The 15757-nt window shown below is 42.7% G+C and overlaps 1 protein-coding gene across 9 annotated transcripts in view; it reads right to left on the bottom strand.

The window, feature by feature from the left end:
- Mark3 (microtubule affinity regulating kinase 3) overlaps nucleotides 1-15757 on the bottom strand; it is a 94503-nt gene that overhangs the window by 14589 nt on the left and 64157 nt on the right. For all 9 annotated transcript variants that reach the window (XM_028883755.2, XM_028883756.2, XM_028883754.2 and 6 more), the window contains exons 13-14: nucleotides 10939-11156; nucleotides 2985-3088 (exon numbers count right to left, since the gene is read on the bottom strand). In XM_028883755.2, the coding sequence (XP_028739588.1) occupies nucleotides 2985-3088; nucleotides 10939-11156 (322 nt within the window). The remainder of the gene's footprint in view (nucleotides 1-2984; nucleotides 3089-10938; nucleotides 11157-15757) is intronic.

The following is a 15757-nucleotide window of genomic DNA, read 5'->3' as shown; positions in this document are numbered from 1 at the left end:
ATACCAGTAAATTTGGCCGCAGAACGGCTGCTTGAACCCTGATATTTCACGGGAATTAACTAACTTCTGCCAGGGAACGAGCAAATGAAGAGTTATCTTATCCCCACACTTTTTCCTAAGCTGTGAACCATCCCTGAGTCTTTCTCTCCAACTCTGGCTTCACCTATCTGACCTCCGATTTGTTCTCCGGTACCGGGCAGGCCACTAAGCATGGACAGGTCTGGAAGCAGGCTAGGATGCATGTAAATAAGTTTATGATCAGGACCCACATTGGGATCATAATAATCCAGATGGCTCTCTAGCCAGAGATCAGTTTACAGCCTGCCTCCTGGCGGGTCTTCCTAAAGCTGCCCTCAAACCAGCAAACTATAAAATAAAAAAAAAATTCAAGACATGGAATAAATCCATCTCTTGTCTCCCAGAGCTACCTGACATGAGGGCTAAACTTAAGCATCTGGAGAGCAAGGATCCTGATCCCACAGACGGAATTTTCAGCTGTGGCATTTAAGGTGTACCATGGGAGAGATGAGAAAGCCCATGAACAGAACTGCCAAACGCTGGCACACGCTATCCAAGCGGCTGCTGCATAAGGGCTTCCAGGTCCCTGTTTTAAATGTGTGCTAGAGGAGGCCATGTGGGCTAGTGCGCGCTACAGACATACATTCAAGCAAAACACCAATGCACATAAAATAAAAATTATTTAAAAAAAATTCACAACCAGGTGGTGGTGGCGCATGCCTTTTATCCCAGCACTCAGGAGGCAGAGGCAGGCGGATCTCTGTGAGTCAAGGCCAGCCTGGTCTACAGAGTGAGATCCAGGACAGGCTCCAAAGCTACACAGAGAAACCCTGTTTCGAAAACTTAAAAACAAAAACAAACTGGCAAGCCAGTGTTTTCTTTTCCCTCGTGTTGTGCGCCAGGAGCTTCTCTGCTGTGGTGAGCCTGGCATCGGGCGGGTGAGCCAGCTTCACCCTCACTGCACAGGTGGCCCCCATTTGTATATGGTTTCAGTCAAACCCCAGTTCTTAAAGAAATGCTGCAGGAACTTCAGTTTTCTTGTTTATTTCATCCTTTTTCCACCTGACCACCAGCCAAATGACTTCCTTTCTTCCTCTTTTCCTCTTCACATCTCTAGAAAATACCATCTTTCTAGAGCCCCCAACTTCACAAAGTTCCCGAGGGTGCTACTGGAGTGAGTTGCCCTGCTGGGCGAGGGGAGAGCCGTCTGTTCGCTGGAAACACTCGTAACCATTCCTTTAGATTCGTTTGCCTTATGGTTGTCATAAACGTGATTTGCAAAAACAAGGAGCCTTAGTGGATGTATAGTACCCAGACTTCTGTGTCAGCGCAGAAGGGAGCAACTTTGCTATTTGGTCCAGTATAATAATAATAATAATAATAATAATAATAATAATAATAATACAGAAACCAATTCAATAAAACAAATTAATGTCACAAGACACGTGTGGTGGTCCACACATCTGTAATACCAGTACTTGAGGGTGGAGGCAGGGAAGATCAGGAGCTTCAAGCCTTAAGAAAAAAGGATGACTACTATCACCCTAACAGTGCTTCTCACTGTTGTCCTGCTGAGTGAACCTCAGGGTTACACTTGCACACACAGTGGGCAGCTCATCTACAACTGTAGCTCCAAGAGATCCAATGTCCTTTTCTGGCGAGCGTGCATGCTAAATATGACCAGACAGTGGTCAAGATTCAAGTCAGAGGACAGCAGAAGGTAACTTGAACTCATCTTGGAGTTCTCTGAGACTTACTCTAATTTCTAACTCCTCACTCAGAATTTGGTTTATTTTATACAGAATATGCATTTAACTAAATCCCACCAACTAGATTTCTTTTCCCTTCTCCCACAAATCAATAGTACTTCATGGTTTCTGGATCAACCTAATCCCATTTTTCTTACTTTTGTTCTGAAACAGGGTTTTTCTGGGTATGTAGCCCTCTGAAACTTGCTTGATCTGTAGACCAGGCTGGCTTGGATCTCAGAGATCCATCCACCTGTCTCTGCCTCCCTAGTGCTGGAATTAAAGGCGTGCGCCACCAGGGCCCAGATCCATTGTTGTTGTTGTTGTACAGGAGTTCACATTTAGGAGACTTCCTGAGTCTCAGAAGACAACCAGAGGCTGTAGTTTGATATATGTATGGTTGTTTTGCCTGCCTAATGCCAGTGGAAGTCAGAAGAGAAAATCAGATGCCTAGGACTGGAATTCCAGATGGTTGTTGAGTCCCATGTGGGTGCTGGGAATCAAACATGGGTCCTCTGGAAGAGCAGACAGTGCTCTTTATCACAGAACCATCTCTCCAGCCCTCATTTTCTTATTTCATAACTCTGATATGATCTACTTACAGACACATGATCTTATTAGTGTTTCAAGTCATGCAGAAGATGGACTCTCCATGTTCCTACTGTCTCAAGAGTATTTCTCTGAGGGGGGGACTACATTATGACTGGCCATCTGCACCTGGTGGCAAGACTGGCCTTGAACCTGGAGATGCGCCTGCCTCTACCTCCAGAGTGCTAGGAATTAAAGACCTCTACCACCACCACCCAGCTTAAGTTATTATTATTGTTATCGTAGAGCTAGAAATGGAACCATGCACATTATTATGGCACTGTACCTAAACCACAACTGAGACCTGTTCCAAAGATGAACATACACAAAATCTCTTCCATTCCCCTACTCACCATTTTCAAAAAGCATGGCATGCTAAGAGTCTTCCAGAAGAAACCTCACTGGCTCAACCTCAACTTTTCCTTGTCACATATAGCCAACCATAGGGATAGGTGCTCTGGACAGAGAGAAGAATCTGGAATCCCAATATTTTGCTAAAAATTAGCATTTAAAGTTTACTTACCTTTAAAGAATAAGCAATAACCATTTGAATTTTGATTTTAAAAGTGAGAAGTGACATACTACCACTTCTTTTGGGAGAAAACATTTTCCTAGGTAAAAATCTCCTACCTGTTTTCTTTGCCATTCTGAATGACTGAATGTCTGTCCGTTGCAGATCTCTCACTGCAAACGTAGGTGTTTCGTCGTGTCATTCCACCAGATGCTGCATTACTCTGCAAGAAAAGGGTGTATTTATCTTAGACTATTTGGTAAGTACAATTCAATAGAAATAAAAAAAAATTGTTTATGCAAACAAAAAATTGGAAGACGGCTGTTGTCTATGTGTTTGGGGGTGTGCACGTGCCTGAAGGTTGGAGGTTAATAATGTGCTAACTCTCTGAACACTCTCTACTGAGTATTCTCCCTAAACTCAAAGCTCTCAGACTGAGGTCAGGCTACTTAGCCAGCTGGTCAAAGGGAGGGACAGCCTCTCTCTCACTGCCTTTAGCGTACTGAGATCATAGGCAGGCGGCCATAACCACCTGGCTTTATTTGGGTGCTGGGTTTCTGAACACTTGAGCAGCAAGCATTTTACCCACTAAATCATCTCCCTAGACCTACACAATCATTCATAAACAAACAAACAAATAAAAACAACGTATGTGACTGTGTTTGTACAATGGTGTGTGTGTGTGTGTGTGTGTGTGTGTGTGTGTGCATGTGCATGTGCGCTTGTGTACCAGAAGAGGACAATGGATCTCCTGAAGCTAGAGTTATATAAGAGCTGCCGAATGTGGGTATTGGGAACTGAACTCTGGTCTTCTGCAAGAATAGAAAGCACTCTTAATTACTGAGCCACTGCTCCAGTCCCCTTTAAAAAAAGTCTTTAAATAAATCTAGTAATCCCAATGTTTGGGAGGCTGAGGCAGGAACATCATGAGTTTGAGGCCAGACTGGATTACATAGTAAGCCCTTGCTTAAAAAGATAGAAAAAAAATTAATGCAGTATTTTAAGGATAAGGCTAATATATATGCAGAAACATATAATAATATACATGCAAATAAAATTAGAACACATTTCCATGAGGTTGGAATTTGACAACACACTAGCAGACAAAGTTAGCACAAGTATGAACAAGAATATAAAAAAACTAATAAAAATGCAAAGGATGAACTGGAGAGATGGCTCAGCGATTAAGCACATCCGCTGGTTGCTCTTCCAAAGGACCTGGGTTCAATTTCCAGCATCTGCTTGGTGGCTCACAACTGTCTGTAACTCCAGTTCCAGGGATCTGATGCTCTTTAGGCACCATGAATGCATGTGGCACACAGACACAGAGGCAGACAAAAACAGTCATACACACAAAAAAGTACCAAGGATATTGTGAAAAGTGAAGGAACGCACAAGGACAGGAAATGCTTACGTCTGATCAGTGTCTAGTATTCAGAATATATGGCAACAACTCTTACAACATAATCTCAGAATGACAAATTAAAAATGGGCAACCCAAGGTGTTATGAATTGTGTAAAGAAGGCTCTGGCAGGTAGAGAGCCAAGGTGCTCTTGTGGCGGGTGAAAGACAAAGAAGCCATGCAGACAGCGCTCAGTGAAGAGGTTTACTTAGTGGAGGAAGAGAAAAGAGGGAGGAGAGAGGGAGAAGGGGGAGAGGGTACGCACACCTCGTGGAAGGAAAGGGAAGAGGGGAGAGAGGGGGAGGGGGGGAGGGAGGGGGAGGTTTCCCTTAAGGGCATAGGGTGGTGCCAAGGGGCAGGATCAGAATATTAACACAGGGCAGCAAGCCGGCTCAGGCTCAGTTGGTGCTGTGTTTGCTCCTGAGACTGTCAACTTGAGTTTGACTCCTAGAATACACACAGTAGAAAATAAGAAGCAACTCCCTTGCACATGTGTGCAAGAGTGTGTGCATACAGATACATACACAACATAAATATAATAAAAAAGGTTTTTTTGCTGTTTTTTGAGACAAGGTTTCTCTGTGTAGCCCTGGCAGTCCTGGAACTCCATTTGCAGACCAGGCTGGCCTCAAATTCAGAGATCTGCCTGCTAGGATTAAAGGCGTGCAAAGCTACTGCTCAGCAGATTCCAAAACTCTTGAGGTTGAGGCAGGAGAATTATTGTGAGTTCAAGGCCACCCTGGGCTACATAGTGAGACCCCATAATGTTCCATCTCTAGGACCCACACGTAGAAAGAGATTAACAACTTTATATAAAGTTGTTCCTTGACCTCCACAGGCATACTCTGGGATATCTTCCACCCACAAATGAATAAAATGTAATTAAATAAACAAGGAAATGAATGGATACAATGGCTCAGTGGGTAAAGTTGCTTGCTGCATAGAGTCTAAGGACCTGAGTTCAATCCCCATGTGGGCTGTTTTGTAACCCTGATACAAGCTAGAGTAAGCTGGGTGGAAGAACTTCCATCAGAGAGACTATCCTATAAGAAGTCTGTGTGGTCACTGTCTTGATTGACATGGGAGGGTTTGGCTCATGATGGGCAGTGCCAACCCTGGGAATGAGGTGTCACCTCTATCAGAGAGACAATCCTATAGCAAGTCTGTGGGGTCATTCTCTTGACTGATATGGGAGGGCTTGGCTCATGGTGGGTGGTACCAACCTTGGGAAGGCAGTCACCAGCCTCTGCATGAGTTTCTAACCTAACTTCCCTCTGAGACAACCTGAGAGTTGTTAAAATGAAATAAACCAGCCAAGCAGTGGTGGTGCATGCCTCTAGTCCCAGCACTTGGAAGGCAGAAGCAGGCAGATCTTTGTGTTTGAGGCCTGCCTGGTTTACAAAGTGAATTCCAGGACAGCCAGGGCTACACAGACAGATGCTGTCTAAAAAATAAATAAATAAATAAATAAAAAAAACAAAAACAACAACAAAAAAAAGTTGAAATAAACCCTTTCCTTCCCCTGAACTTTTGATCAGTGCTTTATCATAGCCATAGAAATCTTAACTAAACTGGGTGGTGGTGGTATACACCTTTAATCCCAGCACTCAGGGAGGCAGGGGCAGGTGAATCTCTTGATCGAGTTCCAGGACAGCCAGCGCTACACAGAGAGACCTGTCCTCTGACTTCCATGTGTGCCTATGGCATAGGAACCACTCCCCAGTAATGTATAAAGTTTAAGAGGATAAAGTGAGTTCAGAACCCACATTTAAAAAAAGCCAGCCAGAGCCACACAGAAAAACCCTTCTTAAAAAAGGAAACAGAACAAAGCAACAGGCAGGTGCAGTAGTATGTATTGTATGTATGTATCCCGGGGCGGGGAGGCAGAGACAGAAAAATTACTGGCAGCCAATCTGACCTAATCAACAAGCTTCAAGTTCAGAGACTCCCTCTTAAAGACTAAGATGGCTAAAACTTAAGGCAGAGGCTACAGACGCAAAGAGTGGGGCAGAGCACACCCAAAAGGTAGAAAGCAATTGACAAAAACATTTCCACTGTTAACCTTTGTCTTTTATACTCGTTTGCACAGACAAGTACATACACACGCACACACATACAGAATAGAAAACTGTAGTCAACACAGAGTTGTCTAACAGCCCTGGCTATCCTGGAACTCACTCTGTTGACCAGGCTGGCCTCCAAGATAAGCTTGCCTCTGTCTCCGAGTGCTGAGATTAAAAGCCTATGCCACCGCCTTCAGGCCACATAGACATTTTATACAAATGTTTACAATGCTATTCTTTATGTCTAAAAGGTAGAAATAATCTAAATGTCTATCAATAAATGATCAAGTGAATTGTAGTCTAACACTCAAGCTCTAAAAAGGAATGACATGTTAATATATGCCAAAACTTGAACTCTCAAAATATTACCCTGAATTCAAGAAATCAAACACAATGGTGTGTGTGTGTGTGTGTGTGTGTGTGTGTGTGTGTGTGTATATATATATATATATATATATATATATATATATATATATATGTATGTATTTGGCTCCATTTATGTGGAGTCATCAAAAAAGGCAGCCGAGGAGCCAGAAAATGACAAGTGATCACAGTTACAGGCTATTCTGTGGTACTGAAAAATTCTCCAACTAAGTTGGGCAGTGGCTCATGCCTGTAATTGCATCACGTAGGAGGTTGAGGCTGAGGTCAGCCTAAGGCACAGACACCATGTTTCAAACCAACCAACCAAAAAACAAATCTAGTGAAACCAAACAAATTTTTAAAAAAAAGTAAGTTCTTAACCATGTATGGTTGTACATGCCAGCTGCACACTTAAAATGGCTAATTATATGTTATGTAGATTCTATGTTAATTTAATCTTATGAATAAAAAACAAAAAAAACCCCAACAAAGGAATAAAAGTTACAATGAAAGATTTTTATCATGTAACATCTATATTTACTAACTTTTGTGGTGCTGAAAATTAAAACCAAGGCTGTGGCACACATTAGGGAATTGTTTTAAGAATTGAGCTCACTCAGAGAATATTTTTTAATTACACTTCTGTATTATTTTTGTGTGCGATGTGTATAGTATAGGTGCATGCATGCTGTGGTGTACATATGGATGTTGGATGATAACCTGTAAGTCAGTGTTCTGCTTCCATCATGGGCCATCAGGTATACTAGGGAAATGATCTCTACCTTCAGGATCATCTCACTAGCCAGGATTTTTTTTTTTTTTTGGTTTTTCGAGACAGGGTTTCTCTGTGTAGCTTTGTGCCTTTCCTGGAACTCACTTGGTAGCCCAGGCTGGCCTCGAACTCACGGATTTTTTTTTTACTCTCTGAGGCTTGCTCTTATTTTATGTACATGACCGCCTTGGCTATATGTATGCCTGTGCACCATGTGTGGACTGTGATGACCAGAGAGGGTGTCGGATCCCCAGGAACTGGAGTTACAAGTAGCTATGAGCCACCATCTGGGTGCTGGTGATTGAACCCAGGTCTTCTAGAAGAGTAACAAGTGCTCTTAACCTCTGTCTCTCCAGTGCCAATTTATTTTATATTAGTTATGTGTCTACATGTGAGTAAAAGTGCAGAAGTCAGCGGCATCTGATATACCTGGAACTAGTTACAGACGGTTATAATCCTCCTGATGTGGGTGCTGGGAACCAAACTGTGTTCCTCTGCAAGAGCAGCCAACATGCTTAATTTACTGATCCACTTCTCTAGTCCCTTCCACCTTGAACTCCTGATGTTCCTGGCTCTACCTCCTAAGTACTGTGATTCTCCACCACACCCAGTTTGGGTGGTGCTAAAGACTGAACTCAAGGCCTCTTCCATGCTATGCAAACAATTTACCACCAGAGCTTCATCTCCATCACCACAGCATTAAAAAAATTATTTTGAATTTTTATTTTTTATTTTATTTTTTGATCTTTCAAGACAGGGTTTCTGTGTGTAACAACCTTGGCTGTCCTGGAATTCACTTTGTAGACAAGGCTGCCTTAGAACTCACAGAGATCCACCTGCCTCTGCTTCCCAAGTGCTGGGACTAACGGCATGTGCTACCATGACTGGCTACATTTATCTCTATAAAAAGAGAATTGTGTTTGTTCTGAGACACGGTTTCATTGTGCAGCCTTTGCTCACCTGGAACTCACTCTGTAGATCAGGCTGGTCTCAAACTCTTAAGATCCACCTGCCTCTGCCTTCCTTGTGCTAGGATTAAAGGCCTCTGCCACCACGCCTAGCACCACGCAACAAAATAAATTTCCCAGGAATTATATGGTAAATCAGCCTCAAATGAATTTAGTGAACCTGTGGAGTGGATGGGGACATAGGAACAAGCCTGCAAAATTCAAACTTCCTGCTTTCAAAACTTAATATAAAATTACAATCACGGATGGGTGTAGTGGCATAAGCCTTTAATCTCAGGACCTGGGAGGAAGGCAGATCTCTGAGTTTGAGGCGACCCTAGCTTACAGAGCGAGTAAGTAATAAATAATAAGTGAAAATTAAAATGATTTTACCCTCTTGTTTTTTGAGACAGGGTTTCTCTGTGTAGCCCTGGCTGTCCTGGAACTCACTCTGTAGATTAGTTTGGCCTCAAACTCAGAAATCTACCTGCCTCTGCCTCCTGAGTGCTGGGATGAAAGGCGTGTGCACCATGACAATGGGCAAAAAGATTTATTTTTATTTGTATGAATGGTGATTCAAGCCTTTGATCGCAGCACTTGGAAGGCTCATGTCTTTAATCCCAGCAGTCGGGAAGTGGAGACAGGAATATAAGGCGGTAGAGACAGGATCTTGGCCCCTTTTGGTCTGAGGATTCAGAGACGTAAGAAGTCACTAGTGGCTGCTCGTTTGTTTCTCTAATCTCCAGGCAAGCTTTATTTGTTTGAATACAAACAACACTTTAGATTCCCGCTTCAGAGGTTCTAAAGTCACCAGGGCATGTCCATAGAGTGTGTTGAGACTCTGGCCCATCTAGTCACGTGCTTCCTTCCTACCTTGTTCTTCACAGCCTAGGTATGAGTCATAAGACTAACCCACCTTGGACTGGAACTAGCCCTGAACTAACTTTTCTCTTTTTAGTTTAATTGCCTCAGAATTCCGCTATAGTAACAAGACTATATAATACTGCTGTTACTTATTATTCTTTAGGTAAATACGGACAGTTGAGAACACTCAGGATATACTTTAAACATGTAGATAAGAGGAATAGGGTGAAATGTCACAAAGATGGTAAAGAAAGTACATTCTACTGTCACAAACGTGAGACTGAATTTAAAATGCAAGAGACTGAGCCAGGTAGTGGTGGCCCATACTCTTCAGGAGGCAGAGGCAGGCAGATCTCTGAGTTCAAGGCCAGTCTGGACTACAGAGCAAGTTCTAAGACAGCCAGGGCTACACAGAGAAACCCTGTCTTGAACTATCCCCTTCCAAAAAAAAAACAAGAGATAGAAATTAAAGTTCAATGCTACAACCTCACTTTATAAGGCATCTGGAAGCTAAAATATAAGTACTGTAGATGTTTTATTCTGATTAGGTACAATGCCAGAGAATGAAACGGACAAAACCCCTTGGGTTTCCTTGTGAACTTCTGACCCCAGAACATAATGAAGGGTTCTTTTCTGGGTTTTCTACGTGTAAAAGGGTTGCATTTCTGTCAATTTTTGACAGGAAATCATACTGATAAGATAACCTCAAGACTGTTCATTGCTGTGCAAATTCTTTCCAAAACTACTTCTATAAGCACTAATGATAATTACCATGTTATGTCAGACAGAACCATTTCCATTCATGGGAAAAAGGCAACTGAAACTAAGTGAATTCAACTTAATCTAACAAACAGGAACTACTTACTGAGGGACTGTGGTAAGGCTAAGGATGCAGAGCTGTATAATTTTAGCGTACCAATTATGTAACTTTCCTTCGTTTTCGTCACCTTGGTAGTCCAGTCTTTGGTACTCAGAAAGGCCTCAGTGAACACACTCTCAACACGACAGTCGACTTGCTGGTACTGTGCCTATCAGCTTCTGCACAGCCACGGTTTCTGTGACACAACTTACAGAGAGTAGATGTCTCCAGGGTAACTTCTCCTTGTCTCCGTCTGACACAAGGACCTGAGCACTTACTAGTGTGGAGAATGTGCTATGACTGTCTGGGCTCCCCAAAGCTCTGGGTAAATGAGCTCTAGTGCAACAGTGCTAAGAACTGGGGCTTCTAGGTCATTAGTGCATTACAAAAGGCAGGCAGGGAGGGAGGGAGGGAGAGAGGGAGGGAGAAACCCACCCCTTCTACCAGGTGATGCTCCCACATCCTCACTTCTGGAGCAGGTGGCAACAGAGTATTATCTTGGGAAGCAGCAAAGACAATATCCCCACTAGACAGCGAGCCTACTGGAACCTTGATCTTAGATTTCCCAGTATCCAGATCTAAGGACACATTTCTGTTCCTTATAAATATGTCTCAGATGTTCTGTTAGAGCAGCAGAAATGAACTAGAAAAAAAACAGACTTATCCAAAGAAACAGCTACAATGCGGGAAGTGGGTATGGAAGCCTGGAAGAAGGGCATCGAAGGCAGAGAACAGAGTAAAATGGACGATGCCAATTCAAGTCCCAACACCGAGGACTGCTGTCCTACCCAACAGTACTTACACTGGGGACAGCAGGGCTTTTCTTGCGCTCAGGAATATCCGCTTTATTGGGATTGCTTGCATTCCCAAGCATGGGACTGGCAGGGGCAATCCCCTTTCCGCCTGCAGCAGCTCCGCTGGACTTCCGGGAGGGAATTCCATCTTCTTTGAGGTCACTATCCGCAGTGCTGGTCTGGCTCCTCTTTGGATATGCCACAACCGACGGGAGAGCTGGTCCAGCTGCAACAAAGAGTTCACTCTTTAAAAGACAGAATGCAGTTTCATATTGAGTCTGTGAAAAATAACATTTTGTAAGACAATTTAAATTTCTATTCACACCTAAGTGTAAACTAGTAAAATTTTCTAAGATGTTTTCCATTTGATTATTATACAAAGATTCTACTTTTTTAAGACTGTGAAAAGTTAACAAATTAGTTATCTTTCAGAAACAACTTAATACTGTGTCATTGTCTAGAAGCTCATTAATCAAATTCACTAGATGCAAAGGCATCATCATGCAGAACAAACTTCTGTAAATCGAATTACATCCTTTAGTATGACATGTTCTCATTTTGTCAGAATAAGACAGCACAGATTTCACATGCCATTTCTTTTGGAAATTTATCTTGTGTCTTTAAAAAAAACACCAGTATTAGAGATAAGGGAGAAAATGAATCCATAAGGGAAAGCAATAAAGCAGAGGAAAACATGCTCCTTTAGGAAGTGCCAGCGAGGGAAGAAATGGCTATAGCCGTGTTCTAGGAGAGCACATCTGAAGAGGATCATGGCAGATGGTTAACTGGTCTCCTAAGTCAGCCACCCAGAGGCCCACTGGAGTTCAAACAACTGGAAATGGACACAGAGCTACTGTGATTATCAGACACAATGCTCACTAACGACCTCTCTCTCTGGTTTTTCAAGACAGGGTTTCTCTGTGTAGCCCTCACTGTCCTTGAACTCACAGAGATCAGCCTGCCTCTGCCTCCCAAGTGCTGCGATTAAAGTGGGCACCAATGCCCACTGCTGAAGTTTTTGTTTTGATTTTTAAAATTACATTTATTTGTGAGGACACACACATTCATACATGGAGGTCAGACTATGTCAGTCCTGGGTATTTAACTCAGGTTGCCTGATTTGGTGGCAAGCAACTTTACCCGCTGAGTGATCTTGCTGGCCCAATGTATTCTTCCTTTGCTGGTCTGGAGTATTTTCTTTTCTTTTTTTTTCAAAGACTTATTTATGTGTTTACTTGTATGACCCATGGAGGTCAGAAGGTGTCAGTCGGATCCTCTGCAACTGGAGTTATGGATGGTTGTGAGCCAATATTCAAGTGATTGGGGATTGACTTCTAGTCCTGGGAAGAGCAACAAGTGCTTGAAACAAGCTATCTCTAAGCCATCTCTCCAGTTCCTGAGTTATTCTGTTTAAATAACTCCCTTGACTAGGGCTGGAGAGATAGCTTAGTGCTTAAGAGCACTGGCTGCTCTTCTTGAGGCCCTGGGTCCAACTGCCAGCAAACACATGGAAGCTCACAACTGTCTGTAACTCCATTCTAGAGGATCTGGCACCTTCACACAAACATACCTGCAGGCATAACACCAATACACATACAATAATAATTAAAGAAACACCAAACCCCACTGACACACATCCAAGCTGTTGTGTGCACTAGTTAGTTCCCTTTCTATCTTCTTAAAACTTTAACAGTCACCTATTTTATGTGTGTGTACACACATGTTACAATATGCATTCACAAGGTGGAGGACAGCTTGCAGAAATAGGTTCTCTCATTCCACTATGTAAGTCCCATGTACCAAACTCAGGCTAGTAGGCTTGTCAACAAGCTTCTTTACCTGCTCAGCCACCCTGATTGCTGTGGGATGGTCTGTATGTCAAATTGCTCTGATTGGTCAATAAATAAAACACTGATTGGCCAGTGGCCAGGCAGGAAGTAGGTGGGACAAAGAGAGAGGAGAATTCTGGGAAGCGGAAGGCTGAGGCGGGAAGACACTGTGAGCCGCCGCCATGACCAGCAGCATGTGAAGACGCCGGTAAGCCACCAGCCACGTGGCAAGGTATAGATTTATGGAAATGGATTAATTTAAGCTATAAGAACAGTTAGCAAGAAGCCTGCCACAGCCATACAGTTTGTAAGCAATATAAGTCTCTGAGTTTACTTGGTTGGGTCTGAGCGGTTGTGGGACTGGCGGGTGACAAGGATTTGTCTTGACTGTGGGCAAGGCAGGAAAACTCTAGCTACACCTGATGGCACTCTTTTCTCTCCTTTTGGTGTATGTGCATGTGCTGAGACCAGAGGTCGAATATTTATGTCACTTTGTACTATGCATTTAAAGATTTACTTATTTATGTGTATATGTGTTTCCCTTTGTGGGTTTATGTGCATCATGTGCATGTAAGAGCTCATAGAGGACATTGGATCCCCTGGAACTGGAGTTACAGGCAGTTGTGAAAGGATACTTGTATGTTAGGAACCAAACTGTAGTCCAATATAGGGGAGCAGTTAAGTGTTCTTAACCACTGAGCTCTCTCTCCAGCCCTAGGTACCATATATGCATTTAGATGACGTGGTATTCTCAGTAAGTATTATTATAAAAATAATAAAATGGTAATATTTTTATACTATAAAGGATTATAAAAGTAAAAATAACAATCAATTTGAAAAAATAATATCAGTGTTTATGTCCTTAGTATCAAAAAATTCAGTCAACATTTAATTCTCATTTAGGTGTGGTGATACAGGCCTTTAATCCCAAAACTCAAGAGGCAGAGGCAGGCAAATCTCTAAAGTTCAAGGCAAGGCTGGTTCTACAAGTTTCAGGCCACCTAAGACTACAGAGTGAGACCCTATCTCAATAAAACAAAGCAAAACAAAAACTAACATCAAGAAAAGAGTCTATGTAAAAATAAACAACAATAGGCATCTAATTAGCATGAAAAAAATCCCTTTTAATAGAATAGTAGTGTTGCATGTATACAAAAGAATTACTTTAAAATAAATTACTTTCATTATTATCATTATACATATACACCTGGGTTCACAGAACTTTTTATGGTGAAAACAGATTGTGAGTGGATAAAAGTCCTGTTTTAGTGTAAGAGCCACAGGCCGGGATCAGGAGTCAGCTCTGCTCCAGGCATTCCTCATTAGCTCTGTCCCCAGACTTACTGACATTCCTTTTTCCATGCCTTATAGATAAAATGAAGGGTTAGCAAATATATGGTTCTAGTTCCAAAGCTCACTTTATCTCTGAAAAAGTCAATAGAAATCCACGTGAAACCTATGTGCTTAAGGAAGAATAAACTTACTAAGATTATTCCCTTGATAAATGAGAAAATTCCACTGGTTTCTCTCAGGATTTAGGAGTAATTCCCTTTAAATTGGCTATCTTAAGGGCATTCAGTACACAGGCCCTGAAAACTTCCTTATTAGCTAACATGAATCCACAGGAAGAGAAGGACTGAGCTCACCTCCTTGCCTACCACCCTGCAGACGGGGTAAATCAACCCCCCTCACACACACTGTCTTCTTTCTTCTTCCCTTCTCTCCCCTCCTCATTTTGCAAAAGGGTCTCTGCCTAAACCAACTTCAAACTTGGCATATAGCGAGGATGACTTAACTTCTTTTGAAGTTTGAAAAGAAGTATTATCTTATGCAGACAGTTGTTTTGTTTGTGCGCATGTCTGTGCACATGTGTGCCTGATGCCCACAGTGACCAGAAGACAGAGATGGATCCTCTAGAACTGGAATTACAGATACTTGTGTAATGCCATGTGGATGCTGGGAACTGAATACAGGTCCTCTGGAGGACCAGCCAGTGTATTCTACACCACTGAGCCAACTCCCTAGCTTCAACTGTTATTTATTAGGCAACAAAATGTTATTTATTAAGCAGTGCTGTTTATCGTGCAAGAAAAGCCACAAGGCACAACAAAATCCACTATAAGAGTTTATTAAGGGAACAGAGAGCATGTGCATAGGCCTGTGAAATGACTGTGCAGGAAGAGGGAAGGAATAGGTGAACCGGCTTTTATAGGTCATCCTGCACCGTCCACCTCCCCACGCACATATGATCACACAGTGCATGGATTCCCTAGGACGACTAAGCATGCCTGGCTACTGGACAGTGCACGCTCAGTCATGTAGCTGGGGAAGTAGCTGGGAATTCTTTTTTTTTTTTTTTTTTTTTTTCCTTTCTGGAGCTGAGGACCAAACCCAGGGCCTCTAGCAAGCACTCTACCACTGAGCTAAATCCCCAACCCTGTAGCTAGGAATTCTAACACCAACCTTAAATTCTTGATCCTCTTGCCTCTACCTCCCAAATGCTGGGATAACAGGCACGTGTCAAAATACCCAGGATGAGGTTTTTACCTTTAACTGAAATTAAAATCAATAGAAAGATGATTCAGCAGTTCAGAGCACTGCCGACTCTCAAAAAAGATCGGGTTTGGTTCCCAGCGTCCACGTTATGGCTCATAAGCATCCAGTTCCTGGGGATCTGACAAACTCTTCTGGCCTCCATGGGCACCAGGCACAAGTAGTGTACATAAATACATGAAGGTGAAACACTCATACACATAAAAAGAAAAATCTGAAAGTCATTTCCTCCATTTAAGTGCTCCCTAGCCTCCTATGTTAGCTGTCACAACCCTGACTTCAAGCACAGAAAGGCCACCAGCTGCAATGCTCTGGACAGCTATCTGACAACGACTGCAGAAGAGAGAGACGCATTAACTACAGATGAGGTTTTCATTCTCTAAGCCTTACCCAGCAAAGTCTACCAAACGTTCCAAATAGCTAGGGGACCTTAACCATACCGGCC

The sequence above is a fragment of the Peromyscus leucopus genome, chromosome 14, assembly GCF_004664715.2.
Source record: "Peromyscus leucopus breed LL Stock chromosome 14, UCI_PerLeu_2.1, whole genome shotgun sequence".
NCBI classification, from domain to species: domain Eukaryota; kingdom Metazoa; phylum Chordata; class Mammalia; order Rodentia; family Cricetidae; genus Peromyscus; species Peromyscus leucopus.
This window is presented reverse-complemented; position numbering and strand designations above follow the sequence as displayed.